General features: G+C 40.1%; 1 protein-coding gene across 1 annotated transcript in view; it reads right to left on the bottom strand.

Annotated features, from left to right (window-relative positions):
* The window catches only part of dctd (dCMP deaminase), a 52,949-nt gene extending 26,424 nt beyond the window's left edge, over positions 1-26,525 (bottom strand). The window contains exons 1-4 of the mRNA XM_063047706.1: positions 26,401-26,525; positions 22,294-22,402; positions 13,589-13,724; positions 1,411-1,527 (exon numbers count right to left, since the gene is read on the bottom strand). Coding sequence (XP_062903776.1) covers positions 1,411-1,527; positions 13,589-13,724; positions 22,294-22,402; positions 26,401-26,459 — 421 coding nt within the window. The 5' untranslated portion in view covers positions 26,460-26,525. The remainder of the gene's footprint in view (positions 1-1,410; positions 1,528-13,588; positions 13,725-22,293; positions 22,403-26,400) is intronic.
* Between the last annotated feature and the right edge of the window lie 951 nt (positions 26,526-27,476).

Genomic DNA, 27,476 nt, shown 5'->3' with positions numbered 1-27,476 from the left:
TAATGAAAAGGGTCAGAGGAGAATGACCAGACTGGTTCAAGTTGACAGAAGGATGACAGTAGCTCTGGCTATTAAAGGTAATTAAAAACCAGGAGCTTTTTGCTTTTTGTCTGTCAACCTCAGCCAGATCACAAAAGGGGCTTAAATGTGACCAGGGTTCTTTGTACATTGAGAATCAGGAGGAAGGAAGGAAGGAAATTATAAAGGAGATGGGTAAATCATGGCACCTGCTACCCACTATCTGATATACATGCATAGTCATAATTTGCAAACTCGCTGGATAGAGTGGACTAGAAAGTACATTTCCTATAATGGGGGAGTCTAGGAACAGAGGGCACAGCCTCAGAAGGATGCCCCTTTAGAATAGGGATGAAGAGGAAGTTCTTGAGCTAGAGGGTGGTAAATCTATGAAATTCGTTGTCACAGATGGCTGAGGAGGCCAAGAAATTGAAGCGGCATAGTAGTGTCACAGTTAGCTTGACACTATTACAGCTCGAGCTGCCGGAGTTCAACTCCAGTGACCTCTGTATAAAAGTCTGTACATCATTTCTTCTAACATGCGCATGTGTTTCCTCCAGGTGCTCTGATTTCCTCCCACAGTCCAAAGATGTATGGGTTAAATAGGTGGATTGCTGGGCAGTGTGGCTCGATGGACTGGAAGAGCATGTTCCATGTTGCATTCAAAACAAAATAAATATATTTAAAGCAGGGGCTGATAGGTTCTTAACTAGTAAGGGTGTCAAAGATTATGAGGAGAAGGCAGGAGAAAGAGACAACAAATCAGCCATGATGGAATGGCAGAGCAGGCACTATGGGCTGAATGGCCTAATTCCGCTCCTATGTTTTATGGTCTTATGTTGTAAATGTGCCAGATGGATGGGCTACAGAGAGGTGACACCCACTCTTTTTCCTTCCCAACCATACAAAAGATCAGCACGATTTAGGAGGGATAGGGAAGCAAATCAAACAAGGATGACAGGGAGAACGCGATCCCAATTTATCCTGATTATCAGCATCTCTAATGGAGCAGAAGATGGTCACCTGCAAACACAATCAATTTCAACTATAGATTTCTCCATTAATCTTTCATTGTGCACTTAGGGTCTTCACAGCTTAAGATCTTCACATTAATTATGCACTCTGCGGTGTTCTTATTTGGCAGCCAGTGTTTTAGAAGGTTGTTGATTTAAATTAAAAAACATGTTAAGATTTGCACAGTGTAGCAATTAGCCAATGGAAACCTGACATTGTCTGGTGATAGGAACAGATAATTTTTGCAAAATGATAGTATGATTCATTCAGACAAAGGGTATCAGTTTAAAATATATACATGCTTTGTAATGAGTTATTGAGCTGAATGCTGGTATATAAATGAAGAAAATCGAAAGCACAGTGATTGCAAATCTTTACCTGACTGGATGATGAGCTTAGCACATTCATTACAAGGGAATAAGGCCACATACATCGTGCATCCTTTAACGTCACTAGCATTTTTGTTCAGAATTGCATTTAATTCCGCATGACAAACTGAAACAGAAAATAAAAAGCCATACATAAATTAAAAATAAGATTCATAAACCAAACAACTTCTCACACAATTAATCCTGATCACATACTTGATTAAAGAAGAGCTTTCAGTCACAACCAAGATTAAATGACCAGTTCTTTATATTTTTATTCAAAAGAGATGTGTACACAACCCCTGTCAAGATACCTGGAAGTGCCCGGAATCTCATTTGGGAAGTACAGCTATTGTTACAATGCATAGAAAATAGAAATTTGTAGAAAATTTTAAACGCTGGAAATCTACCTAGAGACACAAGCATGCTTTCGAGACGACATACCCCCACACATCAGCATCCCAAAGGAATCCATCACTCTACAACTCCTTGTTGCACTTCTGCATCCCCACCAACTACTCCCCTTCTTTACCTTCTCCTTTCTCACCAGACAAGAATCCACATAATCATTAAGCATCTCTTGCATCTCTCTCCCTCACTCCAGGGAAATCTGCCATCCTTACTCAATACGAGTACAATGCACGCAACTCCCAAAATCAAAAAGTAGTGGCATTGTCAACAATGTCCCACATTCCACAAATGAACAAAGAAGCAAAGATAAAAACACTATTGCTGATGAATCTGATAGGTTAATTATAGAAGAACTAGCTAAATATTAAAACCAATAGAACGAAATGGAAGTGAGGGCATCTCATCTTCGTCCCATTCTCCTTAACCTTCTAAGCCTGGGTATCAGATTTAACGCAACAGTAAGACTTTGTCATCAGTATGTTGCCACAAGTTCCACAAAACTCCCAAGGCTTACAACTGTGAATAAGACACAAATATGTTTTGTAAAAATTATATAAAGCTCCTAAACATCCAAAGTCACTTTTTTTAAATGTGCAAACATCAACACCATTTAAAGAGGGCCAAGAAAAGAGTTGGCCATTTTCAATATCATGCAATTTTACACCAAGCTATTAACGTTAAAGCAACTTTATTATTTCACAAAAAAAGATTCCAACTGTCTTCCAGTAAGTATCTCTCCCCCTCCCTGGTTTATTCTACCAGAGCAGGTTCAAGATCAATCTGAACCAGCTAAATCTTATTCTATTGTATGCCGTGCTTAAATAGAGAGCAACTGAACTACATATAAAGTAGTGATGGAGTTTTCCCATGAGGGAAAGCAGGAAAAAAAACACCATCAAGAGTTGTTTTCAAATGAGGCATTAACTTATACTCATACACACAGAAACGGGCCCTATGAACCAACAACTCCATGCTAAACACCAAATACGCATCTATATTAAACTCTCTTAGTAGCCCGTTTGGTCCTCACTTAGATGAGAGAGAAAGAACCATTGCCTCTAGCATTCTTACAACAGCGTATTCCAGGTTCCAACTAGGCTCTAGATGAAAAAAAATCAGGTCCCTCTCAAACCTGCCACCTCTTCTACTAAAAACTATACCCTTTACATGGAAAAGTTCCTTACTATAGACCCTATAAATGCCCCTCTTAATCTAGCTTAATCTATTTTAATATATTCCAAACAGGTTACCCTAAACCCATTCTGGACAGTTTTTCCTTACAAATGAAACACTGAAAACAAGCTCAGTAGCAGCTCTTAGAATATCCATCTTTACAAATCGCTGGATTATAGTGCCACACACTGGTGAGATGGGAAGAGGAGGGTAGGTGATAGGAATGCATGGCCAGAGACATGATGCAGAAGGGAGAGCTGGGACGGGGTTTTCTTTTGGTGTAGTGAAAGCCAAGGATTGACCCGAATGAAGTATACAAAATTATGAAGGTCGTAGAAAGAGTACATAGTAAAAAAAAAACTTTGCACATAGTAGAAGCATTTGTGACCAGAGGGCATGGACATAAGATAAGAGATAGGAGATTTGAGAAATAATTTGTATTGCTCCCAGAGGGTGGTTGAAATCTGGAACATACAACCCAAGAGAGGGATGCTGGAGCGAGTACACTCATAATATTTAAGATGTATTTAAATTTGTAATTAAAATGCCATGCCATAAAAGAGAATGGGATGGACATCAAAAGCCAAGGGCCTGTTTCTGCAGTACAATTCCAAAAAAGTAAAGATAAGTGGAGCTCTAAGTGTCAGTCCTAACTTCCTGCTTGATGATTAAAAAGGAATGAAGGTCCAAATGTAGCAATTCTTTGACTGAAAACTTCAGGTTTCATATTCTCACTTTTTGCAAGGTATATCTTGTGGCAATCTACAACTCAAGGAATTTCTCTTCCGCACTACACAGTTCAAATTACACACTGGCAATTCAGATCTTTGACATCAGTCACTCGGTGCTGTGGGAGAGGGGAAGTGGTGCTCAGCCATCATTTCACCAAGTTAAACAATAAACTAATAAAATGGGAATTCAGTTATGGATTTGACTGCAAAACTTCAACCGCCCCACTTCACTGCAATACAAAGGACATATGGCCACATTTTTCATCAGCTCCCACCACTCCTGCATGCATTAACATGGATGCCGTACTGTGTTATAGATGGACAACACATTCAAGCTGGTAAATCATTTATTGCCCCTGCTTGAAGATTAGCCTTCCTATACACGGCAGTTTGAAAAGAATGCAGCTCCAAACCCATCTCTCCATAAAACGCGGTATGACAATGACATCTACTGGTCATAATTAGGAAAAGGGCAAGTGTTTTTGAAAACAAATCAAATCTCCCAAAAGAAGCCAAGGTGCCAAACCATGAGCAATAATTAAAATCTTTACATTTTGGCTTAAATATATTTTCTATATAATAGGGAGCAAAAGTAAGCAATTATAAGATTAGGCTTTAGAAGCTGTGTTTTTTTCTCCTTTGAATGAAGTGTTTTCTAATGTACACAAATTCATGAATCAGAATCAGGTTTATTATCACTGGCACATGTGAAATTTGTTAACTTAGCAGCAGCAGTACAATGCAATACATGATAATATGGGGGAAATAAGTAAATCAATTCCAGTAAGTGTATATATTTAATTTAAATAATTAAATTTAAAATAGTGCAAAAACAGAAATAATGCAAGTGAGCCGTTCATGGGTTCAATGTCTATTTAGGAATCGGATAGCAGAGGGGAAGAAGCTGTTCCTGAAAAGCTGAGTGTGTGCCTTCGGGCTTCTGTTTCTCTTTCCTGACCGTAACAGTGAGAAGAGGGCGTCCTGAGTGATGGGGGCAGGGATCTTTAATGATCAATGCCGCCTTTGTGAGACACCTCTCCTTGAAGATGTCTTGGATACTACGAGGCTAGTACCCAAGGAGGAGCTGACTAATTTTACAAATTTCTGTAGCTTCTTTTGATCCTGTGCCCCCTCTTCCATACCAGACAGTGATTCAGCCTGTCAGAACGCTCTCCATGGTACATCTGTAGAAGTCTGAGTGTCTTAGATGACAAACCAAATCCCCTCAAACTCCTAAAGAAATATAGCCACTGTCTTGCCTTCTTTATAGCTGCATTGATTATGCTGAGACCAGGTTAGATCCTCAGAGATCTTGACACCCTAGGACTTGAAATTACTCACTCTCTCCACCTCTGATCCCTCTACGATGATTGGTTTGTGATTCCTCATCCTACCCTTTCTTGAGTCCACAATCAGCTCTTTGGTCTCACTGACAAGGTTGCTGCTGCAACACCACTCAACTAGCTGGAACATTTCTCTCCTGTCCACCCTCGTCTCCATCTGAGATTCTGCCAACAATGGTTGTATCATCAAATTTATACAGTAGATGGCATTTGAGCTATACCTAGCCACAGTCATTGGTATAGAGAGAGTAGAGCAGCGGGCTAAGGTGCGCTAGTGTTGATGATCAGTGAGGAGGAGTTATTACCAATACCAATTAGCACCAATCAAAAATCCAACTGCAGAGGGATGCACAGAGACCCAAGTTCCGTAGCTTATCGATCAGGACTGTAGGAATGATGGTGTTAAACGCTAAGCTACAATCAATGAACAGCATCCTGGCATAGATGTTTGTATTGTCTGGGTGATCTAAGGCCGTGTGAAAAGCCATTGAGAGTGTGTCTGCCATAGACCTATTGCAGCAATAGGCAAATTGAGGTGGCTCCTGGTCCTTGCTGAGGCAGGAATTGATTCTGCCCAAGACCAAACTCTCAAAGCATTTAATCACCGTAGATGTGAGCGCCACTAGACAAGTCATTAAGGCAGCTCACACTACTCTTCTTGGGCACTAGCATAACTGTTGCCCTTTTGAAGCAGGTGGGAACCTTCGAATGTGGCAATGAGAGGTTGAAAGTGTCCTTGAATACACCCACCATGAACGATGTAGATTGGATATTCAAACGGAAGCAGGTCCCTTTAGTGAACTAAAGGATTAGGGGGTCATAAAAATAAAATCTGGGACAAAAAGGAAAAGTAATAAAAATTACTCAGCAACTGGAATCTGCCAACTAGGATGTTAGAAGTAGAGCATTCAAATATAAATTTAGATTGGCACTTCAACAAAAATAACCTGCAGGATTATGGGCAACAAATGCAGGAAAATGGGCCTGATGGAATCACTCTACTAGGAACTAATATAGACCCAACAGGACAAATAACCTGCTATTCTATTAGTTTAAAAGAACAAGCAAGAAAAACACTAAAACTACATGTGTGTAAAATGGTTTCAAACCCAGCTCCATCAAGGCTATAGATGGAGCCTCTTTGGTCGGGTGACCATGAGGTCATATGCCCAGAATCTGATTATCTTAATTAAATATGGGAAAACAATAGTCATTCACTTCAAAGATACCACAATATGTTAACCGAATCTGTTGTGACTGGAGGTCAAATTATCAGACCAGATGACCAAGTTTCTTAAAGAATGGAGAAAGAGTCTAAGAGCCTTCAAAGGCTGGCACTGAGGCAGGATCTTGTAATAAATATTTATATTTTCATTTTGACACAAGTGGCTGTCATGAGTCTTTAAAGCAGGGGGTTTCTAACCTGGGGCCCCTTGGTTAACAGTAACCTTTACTGTTCCTTACTTTCTATGGCATAAGAAGGCTGGGAACCTCTGCTTTAAAGGATTCAAGTTCGGCAATAGAATTGTAGTAAATTGCATGGAATAATATTTACATGTCCTGCCTTAACATGTTTTATATATTTATTTTATTTAATGATACAGTGTTGAGTAGGCAATTTTAGCTCTTTGAGCCACTCTGCCCAGCAACCCCATAAGCCTAACTTAATCACAGGACTATTTACAGTGACCAGTTAACCCACCCAATACTTCTTTAGACTGTGGGAAGAAACTGGACAACCTAGGGAAAATCCACGCATTCCACGGGAAGGATGTACAGAGACTCCTTACAGAAGGGCACCGGAATTGAATTCCAGAATGTCCCGAGCTGTAATTAAGAGCTAACTGCAATTAAGAGTGCAGTTCTGAAGCAAAGTTTAATATTTTGTTATTTTTGAAAGGTTGAAGTGAAAAGAGAGAGCAGATGCGAATACCTTGGATATAATTTGCTTTCCTCTCCTGCAAGTCTACATGGTTATTCTACAGAGGTAGAATAACAACCTGTTATTAGAATTATAGAAGTTCAACCTTTCATTGCTACATTCGAAGGTTCCCACCTGCTTCAAAAGAGCAACAGTTATACCAGTGCCCAAGAAGAGTAGTGTGAGCTGCCTTAACGACTTGTCTAGTGGCACTCACATGCTTTAGAACTGAGGGATCTAGGAATAATGGTGCATAGTTCCCTGAAGATGGAGGGAACTATGCAACTATGCTTTTGGTTTGCTGGCCTTTATTAATCAGAGCATTGAGTATAGGAGTTGGGATGTAATGTTGAATTTGTATAAGGCATTGGTAAGGCCAAATCTGGAGTACTGTCTACAGTTCTGGTCACCGAATTATAGGAAAGATGTCAATAAAATTGAGAGAGTACAGAGGAGGTTGACTAAAATGTTGCCTGGGTTTTATCTCCTAAGTTACAGAGAAAAGTTGAACAAGTTAGGTCTTTATTCTTTGGAGCATAGAAGGTTGAGGGGGGACTTGATAGAGGTGTTTAAAATTATGAGGAGGATTGATAGAGTTGACGTGGTTAGACTTTTTCCATTGAGAGTGAGGAAGTTTCAAACAAGGGGACATGGGTTGAGAATTAAAGGACAAAAGTTTAGGGGTAAGATGAGGGGGAACTTCTTTACTCAGAGAGTGGTAGCTGTGTGGAATGAGCTTCCAGCAGAAGTGGTTGAGGCAGGTTCTATGTTGTTGTTTAAAGTTAAATTGGATAAATATATGGGCAGGAAAGGAATGGAGGGTTATGGGCTGAGCACAGGTCCGTGGGACGAGGATAGGGTAAGAGTTCGGCAAGGACTAGAAGGGCCAAGATGGCCTGTTTCCGTGCTGTAATTGTTATATGGTTATATAGATACCAAGTAACTCTGACAATTATAACACTGCCTTGGAAATGTCTTGAGATTAAAAAATATTAAACAGTTTGATTTTGTATTCCCTCATAGCCTTTATTTAACCCACCTGCCAATTTAAAAAAGAACACACTAGTTACAGGCAATCTAATTCATCCCTACACCGATAACCCAAGGATCATGATAATGGGCAAATCCAAAAACCAGTTCAAAATTAAAAGGTTTCTTCTTACATGAAAATTTCAGTGTAATGGAATTAAAAGTTGGGCTCTGTCAATAAACGTGATCCTCTTTTAGACAAGTACCGTACACCAACTTGTATTTTTCTGTTCAACAAGTTTTTTTGGAGAAGAAACTAGAACTTGCTGAACGTGTCATATAAAAACATGGACACGCTGAACTCCACCTTGGAAACTTGATTCCTTTATCATCAGGGAACTGAATTTCAGAATCCGAGTACCCTGCACAGTTACTACTTTGGTTTGTTAGATCTTACTAGATGCATGAAAGAACAAACTGAATAGCCTTTATCAGTCTTTAACAAATACCTTTCAGAATCTGATTTGGGCACAGCAACCTCCACCTCAAGCACCATTCAACTTGTATTGACCCAAAATGACAAAGGGGCTTTTCTGATCAAAAGAACTGCAAAGATGAAAAGGTTTTTTAAAAACACTATACCAAGTAATGCAGTGTGCATGTCAATATTTACCAGAGGGAAAAAAAAACAAATGTTACCAAGCTATAGCTTCAAATCAAGAGAAAGCCAAAAGTTGGAGCCTATGCAGCAAAAAATAGATTAATACAAACACTGAAGTTAAGCAGATGAGGAAAAAGAATGTCAATAAAAGACTACAAAGTTTGATACTTCAGAAACAGTTTGGTGAAGCCTAATGTAAACCAAAGGAACAGCACATCCTATTCTGTCTGAGTAGCTTATAAGCCACTGCATTTTCTGATTTCAAGTAACACTTACATGTGCCCCACCTCTTCCTTTCTCTTTCTGACATTTCCCTGGTCCTACCATTTTGTCCCCTTTCCCCTTTCCACCTTCCAGTCCAATATCACCCATTTTTTAATTCCTCACCCCCTCATGGTTCCATCCAGCTACAACCCACACATTTTACTTACCAGCTTCCACACCCCCCCATCTGATTCCATCTGTTCTTCAGCCCTCTCCAGTGGTTTCCAGCAGCACCTTCCTTACTTATCAGATTCCAGCATCAATAGCCTTTGTAATCCTGCTTTAATACCCTCCTCAGCTATCTCTATCTCTGACTTTCCCTCCATACCTCCTTCTGCCTTCTTTTATTTTCCACTGGTCTGCTTCCATCTATATCTACCTGCCTCTGCCTCCCAACTCCACCCCTCTCCTAACCAGCTCAATCTACCTGTCATCCTTCACTCCTTACGAGTGTAATAACCACCTCTGGTCCAAGTCTCACCACTCCTCCTCTCCTCTTCATAACTATCTATCAGGACCTCTCAGTCCTGATTTGGGCTTTTAACCTGAAACATCAACAGATCTACACCACCCCCACCCCAACCATCTGATGCTCCAGTCTGGTGAGGCAAACTGGGAAAAATAAAGAACCAAATCAGGCAATGGTGTGTTCAACAGAAATCACTAATGGCCCACAAGATCTTGCTTCTAAAGAGTACTATTAATTTAACACAGGTTTTTATACACATCTAGATTTTCCTTCCATCTCAATGTACTTCTGAAATACAAGTGCACCACGCCACTTGCTTTCACTCAATGTATCATGTTTATCTTTCAGATACAAAACATATGTTATTAACATAGAACATAGAATAGTACAGCACAGTACAGGCCCTTCGGCCCACAATGTTGTGCCGACCCTCAAACCCTGCCTCCCATATAAGCTCCCACCTTAAATTCCTCCATATACCTGTCCAGTAGTCTCTTAAACTTCACTAGTGTATCTGCCTCCACCACTGACTCAGGCAGTGCATTCCACGCACTAACCACTCTCAGAGTAAAAAACCTTCCTCTAATATCCCCCTTGAACTTCCCACCCCCTTACCTTAAAGCTATGTCCTCTTGTATTGAGCAGTGGTGCCCTGGGGAAGAGGCACTGGCTATCCACTCTATCCATTCCTCTTATTATCTTGTACACCTCTATCATGTCTCCTCTCATCCTCCTTCTCTTCCAAAGAGTAAAGCCTTAGCTCCCTTAATCTCTGATCATAATGCATACTCTCTAAACCAGGCAACATCCTGGTAAATCTCCTCTGTACCCTTTCCAATGCTTCCACATCCTTCCTATAGTGAGGCGACCAGAACTGGACACAGTACTCCAAGTGTGGCCTAACCAGAGTGTTATAGAGCTGCATCATTACATCGCAACGCTTAAACTCTATCCCTCAACTTATGAAAGCTAACACCCCATAAGCTTTCTTAACTACCCTAGCCATCTGTGAGGCAACTTTCAGGGATCTGTGGACATGTACCCCCAGATCCTTCTGATCCTCCACACTACCAAGTATCCTGCCATTTACTTTGTACTCTACCTTGGAGTTTGTCCTTCCAAAGTGTACCACCTCACACTTCTCTGGGTTGAACTCCATCTGCCACTTCTCAGCCCACTTCTGCATCCCATCACTTCTGCAATCTTTGATAATCCTCTGCACTATCTACAACACCACCAACCTTTGTGTTGTCTGCAAACTTGCCAACCCACCCTTCTACCCCCACGTCCAGGTTGTTAATAAAAATCACAAAAAGTAGAGGTCCCAGAACAGATCCTTGTGGGACACACTAGTCACAATCCTCCAATCTGAATGTACTCTCTCCATCACAACCCTCTACCTTCTGCAGGCAAGCCGATTCTGAATCCACCTGGCCAAACTTCCCTGCATCCCATGCCTTCTGACTTTCTGAATAAGCCTACCGTGTGGAATCTTGTCAAATGCCTTACTAAAATCCATATAGATCACATCCACTGCACTACCCTCATCTATATGCCTGGTCAGCTCCTCAAAGAACTGTGTCAGGCTTGTTAGACACGATCCGCTCTTCACAAAGCCATACTGACTGTCCCTGATCAGACCTTGATTCTCTAAATGCCCAGAGATCCTATCTCTAAGAATCTTTCCCAACAACTTTCCCATCAGACGGAAGGCTCACTGGTCTATAATTACCCAGACTATCCCTACTACCCTTTCTGAACAAGGGGACAACATTCACCTCCCTCCAATCCTCCAGTACCATTCCCGTGGACAATGAGGACATAAAGATCCTAGCCAGAGGCTCAGTAATCTCTTCCCTCGCCTCGTGGAGCAGCCTGGGGAATATTCCATCAGGCCCTGGGGACTTATCCATCCTAATGTATTTTAGCAACTCCAACACCTCCTCTTCCTTAATATCAACATGCTCCAGAACATCAACCTCAGTCATATTGTCCTCACCATCATGAAGTTCTCTCTTCGGTATTCACCAATGAGAGAAGTATTCATTAAGGACCTTGCTCACTTCCACAGCCTCCAGGCACATCTTCCTACCTTTATCTCTAATCGGTCCTACCTTCACTCCTGTCACCCCTTTTTCCTTCACATAATTGAAGAATGCCTTGGGGTTTTCCTTTACCCTACTCGCCAAAGCATTCTCATGCCCCCTTCTTGCTCTTCTCAGCCCCTTCTTAAGCTCCTTTCTTGCTTCCCTATATTCGTCAATAGACCCACCTGATCCTTGCTTCCTAAACCTCATGCATGCTGCCTTCTTCCACCTGACTAGATTTTCCACCTTACTTGTCACCCATGGTTCCTTTACCCTACCATTCTTTATCTTCCTCATTGGGACAAATTTATCCCTAACATCCTGCAAGAGATTTCTAAACATCGACCACATGCCCATAGTACATTTCCCTGCAAAAACGTCATCCCAATTCACACTCCCAAGTTCTAGCCTTATAGCCTCATAATTTGCCCTTCCCCAATTAAAAATTTTCCTGTCCTCTCTGATTCTATCCTTTTCCATGATAATGCTAAAGGCCAGGGAGCGGTGGTCACTGTCCCCCAGATGCTCACCCACTGAGAGATCTGTGACCTGATCCGGTTCATTACCTAGTACTAGATCTAGTATGGCATTCCCCCTAGTCGGCCTGTCTTTTATTTCTTTAATAAAAGAAAATCCTTTCGAATCAGCTTAGAAAAAAACTGACAGTCTTCTAGAGGTATGAGACCATCAACATCAGTGTTCAGCGGGAGAATTAACATTCTTATAATATTCTCTGCAAAACCATTTTCAAAGAGATGAACTTTGTATTCCAACAGGAAGATAGCCTAAATACTATATAATCCTGTAATACATTATTCCATATTTTAAGCCCAATTTACTCTCAAAGCTGGCATGAAATTTTTTAAAAAGACTAGCTGCAGAGTGAGCTATGCCTGCTAAATTGACTACTGCTTCATGCAAGTTTCATGCTGCGACCAGTGGATTCAAACCTGGCATTTGGATCATCATTGGAGACATCCAGTGGAGACAGCTAACATTCAACTGTAAAACATATGCTCCACTCAATCAAAAATACAATTAAAACTATCAAATTCAGCATCTCAATATCACATATAATATTAGATAAAAGTACAATAATCCTGGTTACATCGCAAAAAAAAATACAATACGACCATAAAGCAGAGCAGAATTGGGCCATTCAGCCCATCGAGTCTGCTATGTCATTCTATCAAGGCCTATTTATTTTCCCTTTCAACCCCAATTTCGTCTCTTCTCCCCATAACATTTGATACTATTACTAATCAAGGGCTGATCAACCCCTGCTTTTAAAATACTTAATGACTTGGCCTCCACAGCTATGCATGGCAAAAAATTCCACGATTCACCACTCCTCTGGCTAAAGAAATTCCCCCTCATTTCTGTTTTAAAGGAGATGTACTTGTATGTTGAGGCTGTGCCCACTGGTACTAGATTCTTCCACTATCGGAAACCTTGTCTGCATGTTCACTCAAACTAGGCCTTTGGGATTCTAAAAAATAATCATATCAGCTTCAATGAAATACTAGGTTCAAGTTCAAGCTCATTGTCATTCAGCCATACACATGTATACTGCCAAATAAAACTATGTTCCTCTGGACCATGGTGCACAACACAGTACATATAACTCACATGCAACACAAAATAATGTTACCACAAATAATTTTTTTAAATGATGAGGTATATTTATGACACATTTTAAAAGTAAACAGTATAACGCTACTGGCGCTTCATGTGACCTGGCAGCTGGCAGGGAGTTTTGTCATCTCACAGCCAGAGGGAAGAAGCTGGTGTATTGCACACTTAGGTACAGTACACTGAAGATGGACGACATGACTAGACATCACTGGTCCTGTGTGGTCCCACCATGGCTGGCCCTCCAGGCACATTGCACATGACTTGCCCAGTGCAACCTTTATATAAACTGCAACTTAACCCTCTCTCAAACAAATCCAAACCCTGTACACAAAGTACTGCTCTTCTCTTCTATGGATTCCAAATCTGTAATCCTCAAGGCAACAGGTTCACAAGAGGCTAGTCATGCTCTGGCAAGTGCAAATAATTTAATTCAATATTAATTTTAAACTGTTTCAATAAAGAAATTAAATACTGGAGTTAAAATAATTGAGCTTTACAATGCTTCTGTATTTTACAATACTTACCATACATATATTTTGTGTCCAGTTTATTTTTAGCAGTTCTTGCCCAAGGTAAAGAATCATCACTGCATCTATTTGGCATTCCATTGTATCCTATGCCAACGATCTTGTTTTCTGAATTGACAATGCAAGCACCAACCTGTATTTAAATCAAAAAACAGATCACTCATTCACATTAGTGAACTTCAATCCACAAAATGTAGTCTCACAGTCCATGTCTTTATCAAAAGGTCAACTAGACTTTTTAAACTAATAATGCCATTGGTTTAAAAATAAATATGAAAAAGGATAGGTCTGGTCTGCGGGTTGAGATTCCAAATTGGAGAAAACCCAATTTTAATGGCATCAGAAATGATCTGGCAAGTGTGGATTGGGACAGGCTTTTTTTTTGGTAAAGGTGTACAGGCTTCCCCCGCCATCCGAAGGTAGAGTGTTCCTATTAAACGGTTCGTAAGCCGGAATGTCGTACAGCGAAGAAGCAATTACCATTTATTTATATGGGGGAAATGTGAGCGTTCGCAGACCCAAAAATAACCTACCAAATCATGCCAAATAACACATAAAACCTAAAATAACACTAACATATAGTAAAAGCAGGAATGATATGATAAATACACAGCCTATATAAAGTAGAAATACTTTTCCACAACCATTGCCTGCACTGTTCTCCGTAGCGAAAATCTCACGCAAGCGCTCTTGGCAAAAACACTCTCCAGTAACCTTTAAGCTATGAAGCTGCCAAATCATACCAAACAACACATAAAAATACACAGCCGATATAAAGTAGAAATAATGTATATACAGTGTAGTATCACTTACGGGAATCAGGAAGACAGCGCAGAGCACACTGATGATGGTGTGTTAGGCTGAGTCATCAGAGGTTGGGGAGGTGTAGTGGTCCCCACCCTCCGGGCAGCAAACCGATACCGATCCACAATGAACGCAGTGTTCCAGCAGTAGCCGGGATGCACCCAGCACATCTTTTAGAAAAAAGCCAAAATAAACAAGCTAATTAATTAGGTGCCGCCCAGCACATAAATGTCGGCAAGATCAGAGCCGATTACGTCGCCTCTGATCTGGGCCGGGCGACACCTAATTAATTAGCTTGTTTATTTTGGCTTTTTTCTTTCTTTCTTTTTAAATCTTTTTATTGAATAAGTATACAAAAAGGTAAGCCATATAGGCACTAATACACTGTTAGAATATAATAAAATTACAGGAGATATTAATACAGATAAAAAAGATACAATGTAATTTAAACATAATAAGGTAACATAATAGTATACTAATATATATATATGTATACTATTATGTTACCTTACTATATATATATATCAATAGAGAAAAGGAAAAAAAAAACCCAAAAAACCCCACCGTGCAGCTAAACTAAAAGCAAAGCAAAGCAATGGGCTAACTTGGAACCAAGCAGAGTTAAAAAACTTAAAATCACGTCCTCAATCCCGACCTCCATTAAAAACAGTAAAAAAAAACAAGAAGGGTATATAAATATGGAGCAAAAAAAAGGAGAAAAAAAAATTACATTATATGAAAATATTGAATAAAAGATCTCCAGGTCTGTTCAAATTTAAGTGAGGAATCATAAAGATTGCTTCTAATTTTCTCCAAATTCAAGCATAATATCGTCTGAGAAAACCAAAAAAAGGTAGTTGGAGCATTAAGCTCTTTCCAATGTTGTAAGATACATCTTTTCGCCATTAAAGTAAGAAATGCAATCATTCTACGGGCTGAAGGAGAAAGATTACTGGAAATTTTAGGTAGTCCAAAGATAGCAGTAATAGGGTGAGGAGAGATATCTATATTCAATACCTTGGAGATAATATTAAAAATGTCTCTCCAAAAAGTTTCCAGAGTAGGACAAGACCAAAACATATGAGTTAAAGAGGCTATCTGCCCCGGACATCTATCACAAAAAGGATTAATATGAGAATAAAAGCGAGCTAATTTATCTTTGGACGTATGTGCTCTATGAATAACTTTAAATTGAATTAGGGAATGTTTAGCACAGATAGAGGAAGTATTGACTAATTGTAAAATCTGCCCCCAGTCATCCACGGAAATGATAGACCCCAATCCCTGTTCCCGATCTACCCTAATCTTATCAAATGGAGCTTTCCTAAGTTTCATAATAATATTATAAATCATAGCCGATGCACCTTTCTGACATGGATTAAGGTTAATTATAGTATCTAAAATGTATGTAGGAGGAAGCATTGGAAAAGAAGAAAGTATAGTACTTAGGAAATTTCTAACTTGTAGATATCTAAAAAAATGTATTCTTGATCAATTATATTTATTAGATAATTGTTCAAAAGACATAAGGGAACCATCTAAAAATAAATCCAAAAACCGTGAAATACCCTTAGTCTTCCAAATTTGAAAAGCACAATCCGTAAAAGAGGGAGGAAAAAATATGTTACCTAAAATAGGAATCACTAGCCCAAATTGGTTAAGATCAAAAAATTTTCTGAATTGAAACCAAATACGTAAGGTATATTTAACTATCGGATTAGATACCTGTTTGAGGCGTTTCAAATCAAAAGGAAGAGAGGAACCTAAAATAGAGCCAAGTGTATAGCCCTGAACAGATTGTAATTCCAATGCTACCCATTTAGGAATGGATAGTATATCCTGGTCAAGTAACCAAAATTTCATATGTCGAATATTAATTGCCCAATAATAGAATCTAAAGTTAGGTAATGCTAAACCTCCATCTCTCTTAGCTTTCTGTAAATGTATTTTACCCAGTCTCGGGTTTTTATTTTGCCAAATAAATGAAGAAATTTTTGAGTCAACTTTATCAAAAAAAGATTTTGGAACAAAGATTGGTAATGCCTGAAATATATAAAGAAATTTTGGCAAAAAAAACATCTTAACTGCATCAAACTATTATATCATTCTCCTGTGGCCTCGGTCCGTACTAACTCTCTAAGCTCACCTTTTTTCCCTCTTTTTCGAGGTACTCGACAAGGTTGTCCTCTTAGCCCTTTATTATTTGATATTGCATTAGAACCTCTTGCAATTGCCATTCGAGAATCTCCAAATATTACTGGGATAACTCGGGGCTTAAAGTCCCATAAAATATCACTCTATGCTGATGACTTACTTTTATATACTTCTAATCCTCAAAAATCCATCCCTGCTGTTTTAGAGTTATTAGCACAACTTAGTCTCTTTTCAGGTTATAAATTAAATCTTAGTAAGAGTGAACTTTTCCCGATTAATAAACAACTTCCCTTATATCATAACTTTCCATTTAAATTGATTAATAATTATTTTTCATATCTTGGGATTAAAATTACTTGTAAATACAAAGATTTATTTAAGATTAACTTTTTACCCTTAATTGACCATATTATTCAACTTTCATCTAAATGGTTTCCTTTATATTTAACTTTGATTGGTCGTATTAAGGCTTTTTTCTTAAAGCCATGCTGGGTGCCTCCCGGTTACCGTCGCATTCTCCGCGGATCGGTATCTGTCCGCGGTGCAGGGGTTGGGAGCACTGGGGTGTCATCTCATCGTCAATCAGGGCAGGCAGGTCATCTTCTTCTATGTCTGCCTGCCTTGATGTCAAAGGTCAAGGTTCGTCGTCTGCTGTGGCTGATGTGGAAGGCTTGAAAAACGACAGTATGCTTGACTGCTAGCTTCGCGCATTTTTCTATCATACAGTTCTTTGTAAGCACTCAAACCATCTTGCAAATATGCCCTAAACCAACGTACCCTTTCAAAATTAAAGTCATACTTTATCATTGCAGTGAAAATCTCACGCAGTTGCTTTATTCAGTTCCTGGACAACTTCACTTTTGGTCCGTTCGCTACTGCATTCAGTTTTGTTATCCTTTCCTCTTCCAGCTGTATCAGCTCTTCATCTATCAGTTCTTGGTCATGGGATGCCAAAACCTCTTCAACATCATCTTCATCAATTTCCACAAGCCAAACTCACTTTGTCCTTACTTCGATCACCACGATCGAAACACTTAATTATGTCTAGTTTTACACTAAATGTAACACCCTCTCTTGCAGGCTTTTCCGATACCTTAGAACTCATCTTGCTAACGGCTGCTCACAGGCACGTGTTTAAGCAATGCCGGCGAGAATGCCGTTCCGAATCCGGGGGAGAGCGGCTGCTCGGGGCACATGCCACTCTTTTATCGCGCACTGCCTTTTTTTGCAACAGTGAAAACACCTTCTGTTAGCGAAAACAGGTAACTAATGTAGGTCTTTCATAACAGTGAGCTTTCCAAAAGCGAACGTCGAAAAGCGAGGGACACCTGTACTTGGTAAGGGGGAAACCTACAAAAGTGAAATTTTTAGATACAAAGCTTGTAATGTGCTTGTCAGAATAAAAGTTAAAGATAAAAGGTCCAGTGAAACTTAGTTTTCAATGGATATTGAGGCCCTGGTTAAAGAAAAGAAAGTGCCCAGCAGGTAGGAACAAATGAGGTGTTTGAGGCATATAAGAAATGTAAGAGAACACTTAAGGAGTCAGGAGGGCTAAAAGAAGGCATGAGGTTGCCCTAGCAGACAAGGTGAAGAAGAATCCTAAGAGATTCTATAGACATATTAAGAGCAAAAGGATTTGCAAGGGTCAAAATTGGTCCTCTGGAAGATCAGAATGATAATCTATGCGTGAAGTGAAAAGAGATGGGGAAGATCTTAAATCTACGTTTAGTCGGGAGACAGACACAGAGTCTATGGAAGTGAGGCAAAGCAGCAGTGAGGTCATGAACCCTATAGAGATGAGAGAGAAGGTGTTTGCTGTGTTGAGGCAAATTAGTGTGGATAAATCCCAAGGGTCTGATAAAGTGTCCCCTTGGAGCCTGTAGGAGGCAAATACAGAAACTGCAGGGATTTGAGCAGATACTTAAATTCTTAACAACAAGTGAAATACCAGAGTATTGAGCGATAGCTAATATTGTTCTGTTTAAGAAAGGCTCTAAAAATAAACCAGGAAATTATAGGGCATTTAGCCCGACATCAGTAGTGGAAAAGTTATTGGAAGGTATTCTAAGGGACCAGATATATAAGTATTTGGATAGACAGAGACTGATTAGGGATAGTCAGCATGACTTTGTGCATGGTAGGTCACGTCTAACAAATCTTAAGAGTTTTTCGAGAAAATTACCAGGAAAGTTGATGAAGGCAAGGCAGTGGATCTTGTCTACATCAACTTTACCAAGGCATTTGACAAGGTCCCCCATGGGAAGTTGGTCAGAAAAGTTCAGTCGCTTGGCATTCAAGATGAGTTAGTAAACTGGATCAGACATTGGCTATGTGGGAGAAGCCAGAAAGTGGTAGCTGATGGTTGCCTCTCTGATCGGAGGTCTGTGGCTAGTGGAGCGCTGCAGGGATTGGTGCTGGGTCTTTCGTTTTTTGTCATCTATATCAGCGATCTGAATGATAATGTGGTTAACTGGATCAGCGAATTTGCTGGTGACACCAAGATTGGGGTGTAGTGGACAGCAAGGAAGACTATAAGGATCTGGACCAGCTGGGAAAATGGACTGAAAAATGGCAAATAAAATTTAATGTAGACAATTGAAGGGCTGTGAACTTTGGTAGGACCAATCAGGGTAGGTCTTACACAGTAAATGTAAGGGCACTGATGAGTGTGGTAAAACAAAGGGATCAGGGCATACAGGTCCATAATTCATTGAACGTAGTCGCATAGGTAGAAAGAGTCATAAAGGAAGCTTTTGGCACAATGGTCTTCATAAATCAAAGTACTGCATACAGGAGATGGGATATTATGTTGAGGTTGTATAAGGCTTTGGTGGGGCTTAAATTGGAGTATTGTGTGCAGTTTTGGTCACCTACCCATAGGAAAGATATAAATAAACTTGAAGGAGTACAGAGAAAATTTACAAGGATGTTGTCGGGACTGGAGGACCGGAGTTACAAGGAAAAATTGAATAGGTTAGTATTTTATTCCTTGGAATGTAGGAGATTGAGGGGAGATTTGATAGTAGATAGGGTAAATGCAAGAAGGCTTTTTCCACTGAGGTTGGGTGGGACTGAAATTAGAGATCATGCATTAAGGAAGAAAGGTGCAATGTTTAAGGGGAACATGAGGAGAAACTTCTTCACAGAGGGTCGTGAGAGTGTGAAATGAGCTGCCAAAGCAAGTGGCGCATGCAAGCTCAATTTCAACGTACAAGAGAAGTTTGGGAAGGTCCGTGATTATTAGGGGTACGTATGGCTATGGTCCAGGTGCAGGTCAAAGTGACTAAGCATGCACTAGATGGGTCAAAGAGCTTGTTTCTGTACTGTACTTTTCTATGACTCTAGAAGATGACCCAGACCAGTTTTCTGTCATTAGAACAGCTTGTGGGTGACACACAGTTTAGAAAATCATGGGAACTCCACTTCTGAAGTTCACACAACCATGTTTTCAGCTCTCCTCATCAAACTCATTGCCAATTTCAGTACAATATTCTCTACGGATGTGCTATGAGCTCTCACGCTTCTCAGCATGCAGCCAGCAGGAAAGATCTTCGCATCTAACACAAATAAGCACAGCACAATGTAAACTATATTCTTCCTGTCATTGATAATAGATGAACAAATGCTGCAATGATGGGTGGAGCTGGGGGGAAAAATGGAAGTGTGTTCTCGGCATCAGAGATACCTGGAGTGGCTGAAGAACAATTTTGCATGCATATCTAGGCTGAGAGCAATCAGAGGGTGACATCTTACTGCTCTTGCTAGGAAGCTGCTGTGGAAATTTATGCAAAGAACAAAACCCAACAAGAGTAGGCCATTTAGCCCTTTCAGCCTGCTCTACTATTCCAAAACTAAAATCATGGTGGATCTTTTACCACCATAATTCCCCCAAATCTTGTTCCCCATTCCTTTAAAATCCATTCGAGAAATCTATCAATTTCTGTGTGAATAAATGTTTGCCTGCATTTTGGAGAAGCCTGCAAAGCCAACAAATTCACATCAACTCTGCCTACTATCATGGGTTGAAAGGAGAATAAATTTTAAAATTGTATGGAATTTGGGTGATGTCCTAGTGCAACAGAGAACAATAAATAAATAAATCGGTTACATGGTAGAGACTAGCAGCAACTTGGAATGGTCCGAAAGCCACAAAGTTAAGAGAAATCATGGCCCTGACTTGCAGTAGTAAAGATACTCAAGAGATTTTGTAGAGACAAAGAATCAAATTTGTTCATTGGTCCTTACACAGGAGCTTCAAGAGAAATGGAAGTTACTTAAACTTGATTGTTCTCAACTAAACTACCATCTTTCAAGCCAGTGATGCTATAAATTTCACCTCAGAAAAAAAACTTACATACTGTATTATTACTGATGTCAGTTCAGAGTATTTGTATCATGGAAAACAACCATTAAGAATAAAAATCTTTTTGGAAAGAAATGTGAACTTCCTGACAAGCATTTAGTCACCCAGAAGCATGCAAACAACAAGAGTGGAGAGGTTACATTCCCAGAAAGGCATTTATATTATGATTTTACACAACACAAAGCCACATCATCTGTACACATCAAGACATGTGGAGTTAAAATAAAATTTACAAATTCTGTGAGGCAAATTTTTATTCTATATCTCAGAATTTCTTAGTCGTGATTTGTGAAATATCCAACCTATCAGTGAGGGGTGGGGCTGCTTGCACATATAATTTCTCCAGTTCAGATGAATCCAATTTTCAACAGCACAGCAGTTTTTTTTTCAGAATTTAATGAATAAATTTCACACATTTATTATTTATTTCATAACTGAATTTAATTAAACAACATGCGATATTAAATGGCATTAAAAGAAATATATTCCATGAATATTCAGCTAAGCACTCATTATACAAAGACGGGCAACAGGCATTTTATGATTTAAAAAAATAATCAGAAAATGCAGGTCTGGCAGATCTGTAGAAAGAAAATTCCCTGAAGAAATGTTAACAGTTTCTCTTTCTGCAGAAGGTGCCTGGCCTACTCAGTGTTTCCAGCATTCTCTGCTTAAATTTTGTATTTCTTGCATCTGCAGATCTTTTTTATTTTCACAGGCATTTTAATTTAGCAAAGGGCTCTCTGTAAAGTGTCATCATTTCGTTAGTTTCAACACATAGTAAAAAAGTAAACATTATTATAGTAATAAATGAAAACAAATTCCAAATTAAGAAACAATTCAGGAGGAAATGAACTCTAGCGTGAAAATACTTGAGTGTATGTAATGAAATGCACATAGACACAAGCCGTGTCATACAGTGACAGTATGAAAGAAGCTATTTGGACAACCTTGCCTGTGACAGCTCTTTGAAAAAGCTTCAGAATGGGTCGCTTTCCCATGTCCACTTCTCTACAACGTTCCAAAATAAAACAAATTCTCCCTAAAGTTTATTTAGTTCCCAATTCCACTATCCCTTCAGAAGAAGGGAAACAACCCGCTCCAAATAGGTAACCTCACCTCTGGCTCTGTCGCGGCTCTAAAAGGCCCAGCTGTGATTTCTAAATGAAAATCATAGTCTGTATTCTTTTAAAAAAAGAGCAGGCGAAGGGGGAGAAGATGACTCAAATTAATGGTGAAATACCCAATTGCTAACAATACAACTTATTTCAAAGACAGACAGTGACCTTGAATGAACTGTGAGCAACAAGAAACAGAAGGAATAGTATTCTACATCATGTATACAAATCAATACCAAGGAGACGAGCTGCAGTCCTCATACCTGGGAGCTTGGGTCTTTGCTCCTCTGGGCTGATAGAAAAGCCACTGCCATAAAATATTCCGACCACTCAAGATAATTTTCTCTTTTTCTGCATATTGCTGCATCACCTCTGAAACAAAATTGAACATTAACGCATATCAGGTAAAGTTAGAACCACATTGCAAACATTCATTTTGTATTGTGTGATACACAAACCAATTTGGTCAATGGAGAGAAATCAAAAAAAGCCTTACACAGAATCAGCATGTCGCTGACGCACAAATGAGAAGGAGAGAGAAAGGTTTAGCCAAGGTTGGTTCAATTGGACTGCAAACACATGCCAATGTGTAGGGTTGGCTTTGATCATGAGTAGTGATTTTAAAACATCAATGGTCTATAAATGGATCCTATGTGAGAACTTATGTAGTAGCAAATACTAGTCTTTGAGATCTGTGTTAGAACATTATAAACACAAGAGATTCTGCAGAGGCTAGAAATCCAGAATAACATTACACCCTTCACTGAACCTTAGCCACTTTAGCATTTCTCAGGAACTTAAAACATTATTTCAGAATCAGGTTTACTAACAGCGGCATATGTCGTGAAATGTGTTAAATTTGCAGCAACAGTACAATGCAATACATGATAAAATAGTAAAAAAAACTGAATTACGGTAAGTATATATATGCATATTAAATAGTTAAAACAAGTAGTGCAAAAACAAATAAATTAAAAAGTAGTAAGGTATTGTTCATGGGTCCAATGTCCATTTAGAAATCAGATGGCAGAACACCCCAACTCTTAGGAAAAATCATCAACCTGAAATATTAATTCTGTTTCTCTTGCCACAGAAACTGCCTGACCTGCTGAGTACTTCAAGTATGTTTTGTGGCGGGGGCGGGGGGGGGGGTGCTAAGACTCATTTATAGCACCTGCTGATGTTTGCTGTACAAAAATGAAATTCTCATGTGTACTTTACACTTGACAATGTGATTGAAATATCCTGTTCAAAAGGTCAAGGACACTCAGGTACAAAAGTGAAATACGTAAGCAAATAAATCAAGATACTTTTCATGCTCAGTATGACATCTGCGACCTTTGTTTGCCTCAAATCGCAGACCCTTGCAATGGTTCCATCCACGTGACGAAGAGTAAATTTCCTGCAATTGCACTGACACAGATCAAATGCAAAACTAAACCCTAAATTTCATATAAAGTAAGAAACTAAGTTGAAAAACCAAAGAAAGCTTCCTATTTTGAAAATCTGAAGTAAAAGTTGAAAATGATGGAAGTACTCAGCCAGTCTGGCAGCCTTTAGGGAGAGACAGAGTTAACATTTTTGGTAAATACCTTCAATCAGAACTGTTTAAAACAATTTGCCTGATGTTCCGATATATTCTGAGATACACTTAAAAATTCACCAGAGAGATGTTCATCAATATATTTCTTATGGCCAGTGTGAGCTACAGACAAAAATTGAAAAACATCTACATTGCCAGTTCTTAAATACACTGAACCTAAACTGCATCAAGGTAGTTAAGTGGACTTAATCTTTACATTTTCTTCTTAAAAAGAATCATATTCATTGTCCCTTTGTACTTGTACTCCACCCAGGTTGGTTTTATGTTTTATTTTCATTCAAGTTTTATTGTTAGATTATTGTAGGTCAGAGGTAAATAAATGCTTTTGTGAAAGATATTTTAACCATACTACTGGATATTGATTTTTTTGTCACATACTAAAGCAGCAATACTGAAAATTATTAACAGCACAGGTTTGTTCAGATTGCTTGCAAAACAAAAGGTAACAGTCCCTTATCTAAAACTGCTGGGAAGTTTGACTTGTGATTTTGCTGGGCTTTGACTGTATAATTTACTCAAAGTCAGCTTTCTGATCAGTCAGGAAAACTTAGAAGGGCTTGGGTTTACATCCAACTAGCATCTCATCATAGCTCTGAGTATTTATCAATTCACCTCCTACCAACTTCATACAATATTAATTTGTTTTATAATTCCACACAATCACCTTTAAGAGCTTCCATCATGTGATTGAAGACATGGGAGCATTTCTATTTCTCCAATATTTTTAACTCCTCAACCACTTCCTTCCCACCAAACGTACTCCCTGAGCCCACTTAAAACACATTTAGTTCAGTGAATTAGCAAAGTAGCTGACAAATAAGTAGAGGGAAAAAGGTATAGGCCTACTATTGGAGTTCAAAACCAAGAACCTTTCAGGCACGGAAGGCAATGATTTGCCCCACTGAGTCTTCACTGTGTAAAAATTGCACAATGCCATCAGTTCCCTTTGCCCACTTTTTCCTTATAGTACTGCAAATTGTTTCCTGTCAAGAGCCCATCCATTTTGTTTCTAAAAGTTTCCCAATCTTGTAGGTGGTGAGCTCTGTTCCACAGAGCAGTACCAGAGTTGTACAGCAGGGAAAAAGGCTCTTCAGCCCAACTGGAAAGGCCACACAAACAGAAACATTGGAGCAGCTGAATGGGAAATTGGGAAAGGCACTTCTGTAGAAATAAGTTGCAAAATACGGAAAAAAAAGATTATCAAGGATCTAAGGAAAAAGAGTACAATCGACACCGGCGAAGTGCCGCCTCACCTGGAAGAACTGTTGGGGCCCCGAATGGTAGTGAGGGAGATGTAGGGGGGCAAGTAATAGTACTTGTTCTGCTTGCAAGGATAAGTACTGGGGGGGGGGGAGTGGGGAGGGAGAAATGGATAAGGAAATCACAAAAGGAGCAATCCCTGTGGAAAGCAGAAAGTGGGGAGGGGGAGAGGGAAGATGTGCTCAGTGGTGGGATCCCGTTGGAGACAGTGAAAGTTGCAGAGGCTGGTGGGGTGGAAGATGAGGACAAGTGGAACCCTATCCCTGGTTGGGTGGCGGGAGGAGCCCAGTATCTCTTTCACCAATCAACTCCCCAGCTCTTTACTTCATCCCTCCCCTTTCAGGTTTCATCTATCACCTTGTACTTCTCTCATCTATTAAATCTACTCCTCAGCTTTTTTTTCCCTCTAGTTCTGCCAAAGGGGCTCAGCCCAAAACATTGACTGTACTCTTTTCCTGGCCTGCTGTGTTCCCTAAACATTTTGTGTGTGTACTTGGATTTCCAGCATCTGCAGATTTTTTCTTGTGAGAGTTTGTTGGTAATAATCTATTGCTACCAATCACTTATAACCTGGAGACAAGATACAGGATTCAAATGTCACAGGATCACAGCAGGCAAAATTCAATACTGTTATCTCTTGTGTCTTAGCAGATTTCCATATAAAACACAACTTCCTAAAAATGGTCTTACAGAGGCCATTCTGCAACTGATGCAAGTGGTGGTTGTTAGGTTACTTATTTCTAAGAACTGCTGTATTTTATGCCATATGGTATAATTGCCTAAGAGGCCAGTTGGTATTCAGAAAGTTTTTGCTGTCCACAGAATAAAGTTAACTAGCCGTGTGAGATCTCCCATCCACAGAGGGGGATAGAGATAGGAGACACAAAGAAACATAGGAGACATAGATACGAGGTGGAAGGTTAAAAAAAACGTATTCACATTATAGAAGGCATAGGTTTAAGACAAGACGATTATAAGATATCTCGATATTTTTCTTTTACTCCTAAGAAGACTGCAGTCACGATGCTGGCATCTGCAGCAAAAAGTAAGTTGCTGATAGGAAGCACTACGAGGGTAATGGACAATTAACATTTCAGGTTGGACTCAAAGAGGAACTAGCGGAAGAAAGATTTGAGAGGGAGGGGTAAAGTTAAAAGCTGGAGAGCGATAGATGGACCCCGGTGAGGAAGGGTGAAGGGCAGATGAAGTCAGGTGGGAGAGGAGACGCCGGAGATAGCGACAGAAACTGGGATGATAGGTGAAGACAAAGAGCAGCAACACTCGCAACAGTCGAACAACATTTGGAGATCTAAGTGAATGCCGAATTATCGCTACCGACCAAGTGCTTTTAAAAGGAATGAATAATAGATGGGAATTCCCCGATCGGAATGGTGGTCCGAAGGCGTTGTTTCTGTAACGTGGTTCGATCCCGTTGGCCCCAAGACAGGCCGAAGGTATTACTCACTCCGTTGCGAGCTGTTTCTGCTTCAGTTATAACAAATATTACCTGTCTACATCGTTTTGATGGGGCAGCTCCTGCTCGGCGGCGCCCGACCCAAGCATCATAAAACTAGCCCCAGCTCCCCGTCCACACGCACTTCACTCACTCACTTCCCCTTTCCGCTGCGCTCATTCGGTTGGCGCGCTTTTCCCGCTCCCGCGCTCCGATTGGTGCTCACCGCTGCCAGTCTGCCTTACGTCCAATTGGGAGCAAGATGACCCAGAGGGTTTACTGGGTGGGCGGGGTGAAGTTTGGCCCAAAGGAGGAAGGTGGGGCCGTAGGAATTAGTCCTTCCGCGTCGGCTGAATTAGGAATGTATTTGCATTCGTGTGTTAGCTAGGAACAGGGGCGTTAATGAAGCTAATAAAGAAGAGCCATTATCTTTGTTAAAGAAGTGTGTTACACTCATGGTGTTGCCTGGGGAACCTAGCGCAAGCCGCTTCTCTCCGCTGTCGGACCTTGCTGCAACGGGAACCCGTGTCTCACATAACTGCCTTAAATCGTTAACACGAGGAAATCTGCAGATGCTGGAATTTCAAGCAACACACTTAAAAGTTGCTGGTGAACGCAGCAGGCCAGGCAGCATCTCTAGGAAGAGGTACAGTCGACGTTTCGGACCGAGACCTTTCGTCAGGACTAACTGAAAGAAGATCTCTTACTATTTCTTTCAGTTAGTCCTGACGAAGGGTCTCGGCCCGAAACGTCGACTGTACCTCTTCCTAGAGATGCTGCCTGGCCTGCTGCGTTCACCAGCAACTTTTAAGTGTGTTGCCTTACAGGAATTTACAGCAACAAATGAAAACTCAATCTGGAAAGGTTGGGTTTGGGAGTATACAAGTGATATGGCCCTTCCACAGGAAGATGTGGAGCTATGTGTCCGACTGTGGTTGGGGCAACGAATGTGGGCCATTGTCAAGACCTACTCCATTTGTTGACAGTGATCATAAGGACTTTCTGATCACCTCTTGGATGTGATAGAAGCTGCCTTTTTCTTCCTTCTTTGCCTGCTTGCACAGTGCTCCCTAGATCAGAGATCGCCGTTTATGGCTAGCGATTACCGCAATGATCCACATGCACAATGC

This window comes from Mobula hypostoma, chromosome 5 (assembly GCF_963921235.1).
Source record: "Mobula hypostoma chromosome 5, sMobHyp1.1, whole genome shotgun sequence".
In the NCBI taxonomy this organism is placed as follows: Eukaryota; Metazoa; Chordata; class Chondrichthyes; order Myliobatiformes; family Myliobatidae; genus Mobula; species Mobula hypostoma.
Note: the sequence above shows the minus strand (reverse complement) of the source record. Positions and strands in the feature narration are given on the sequence as shown.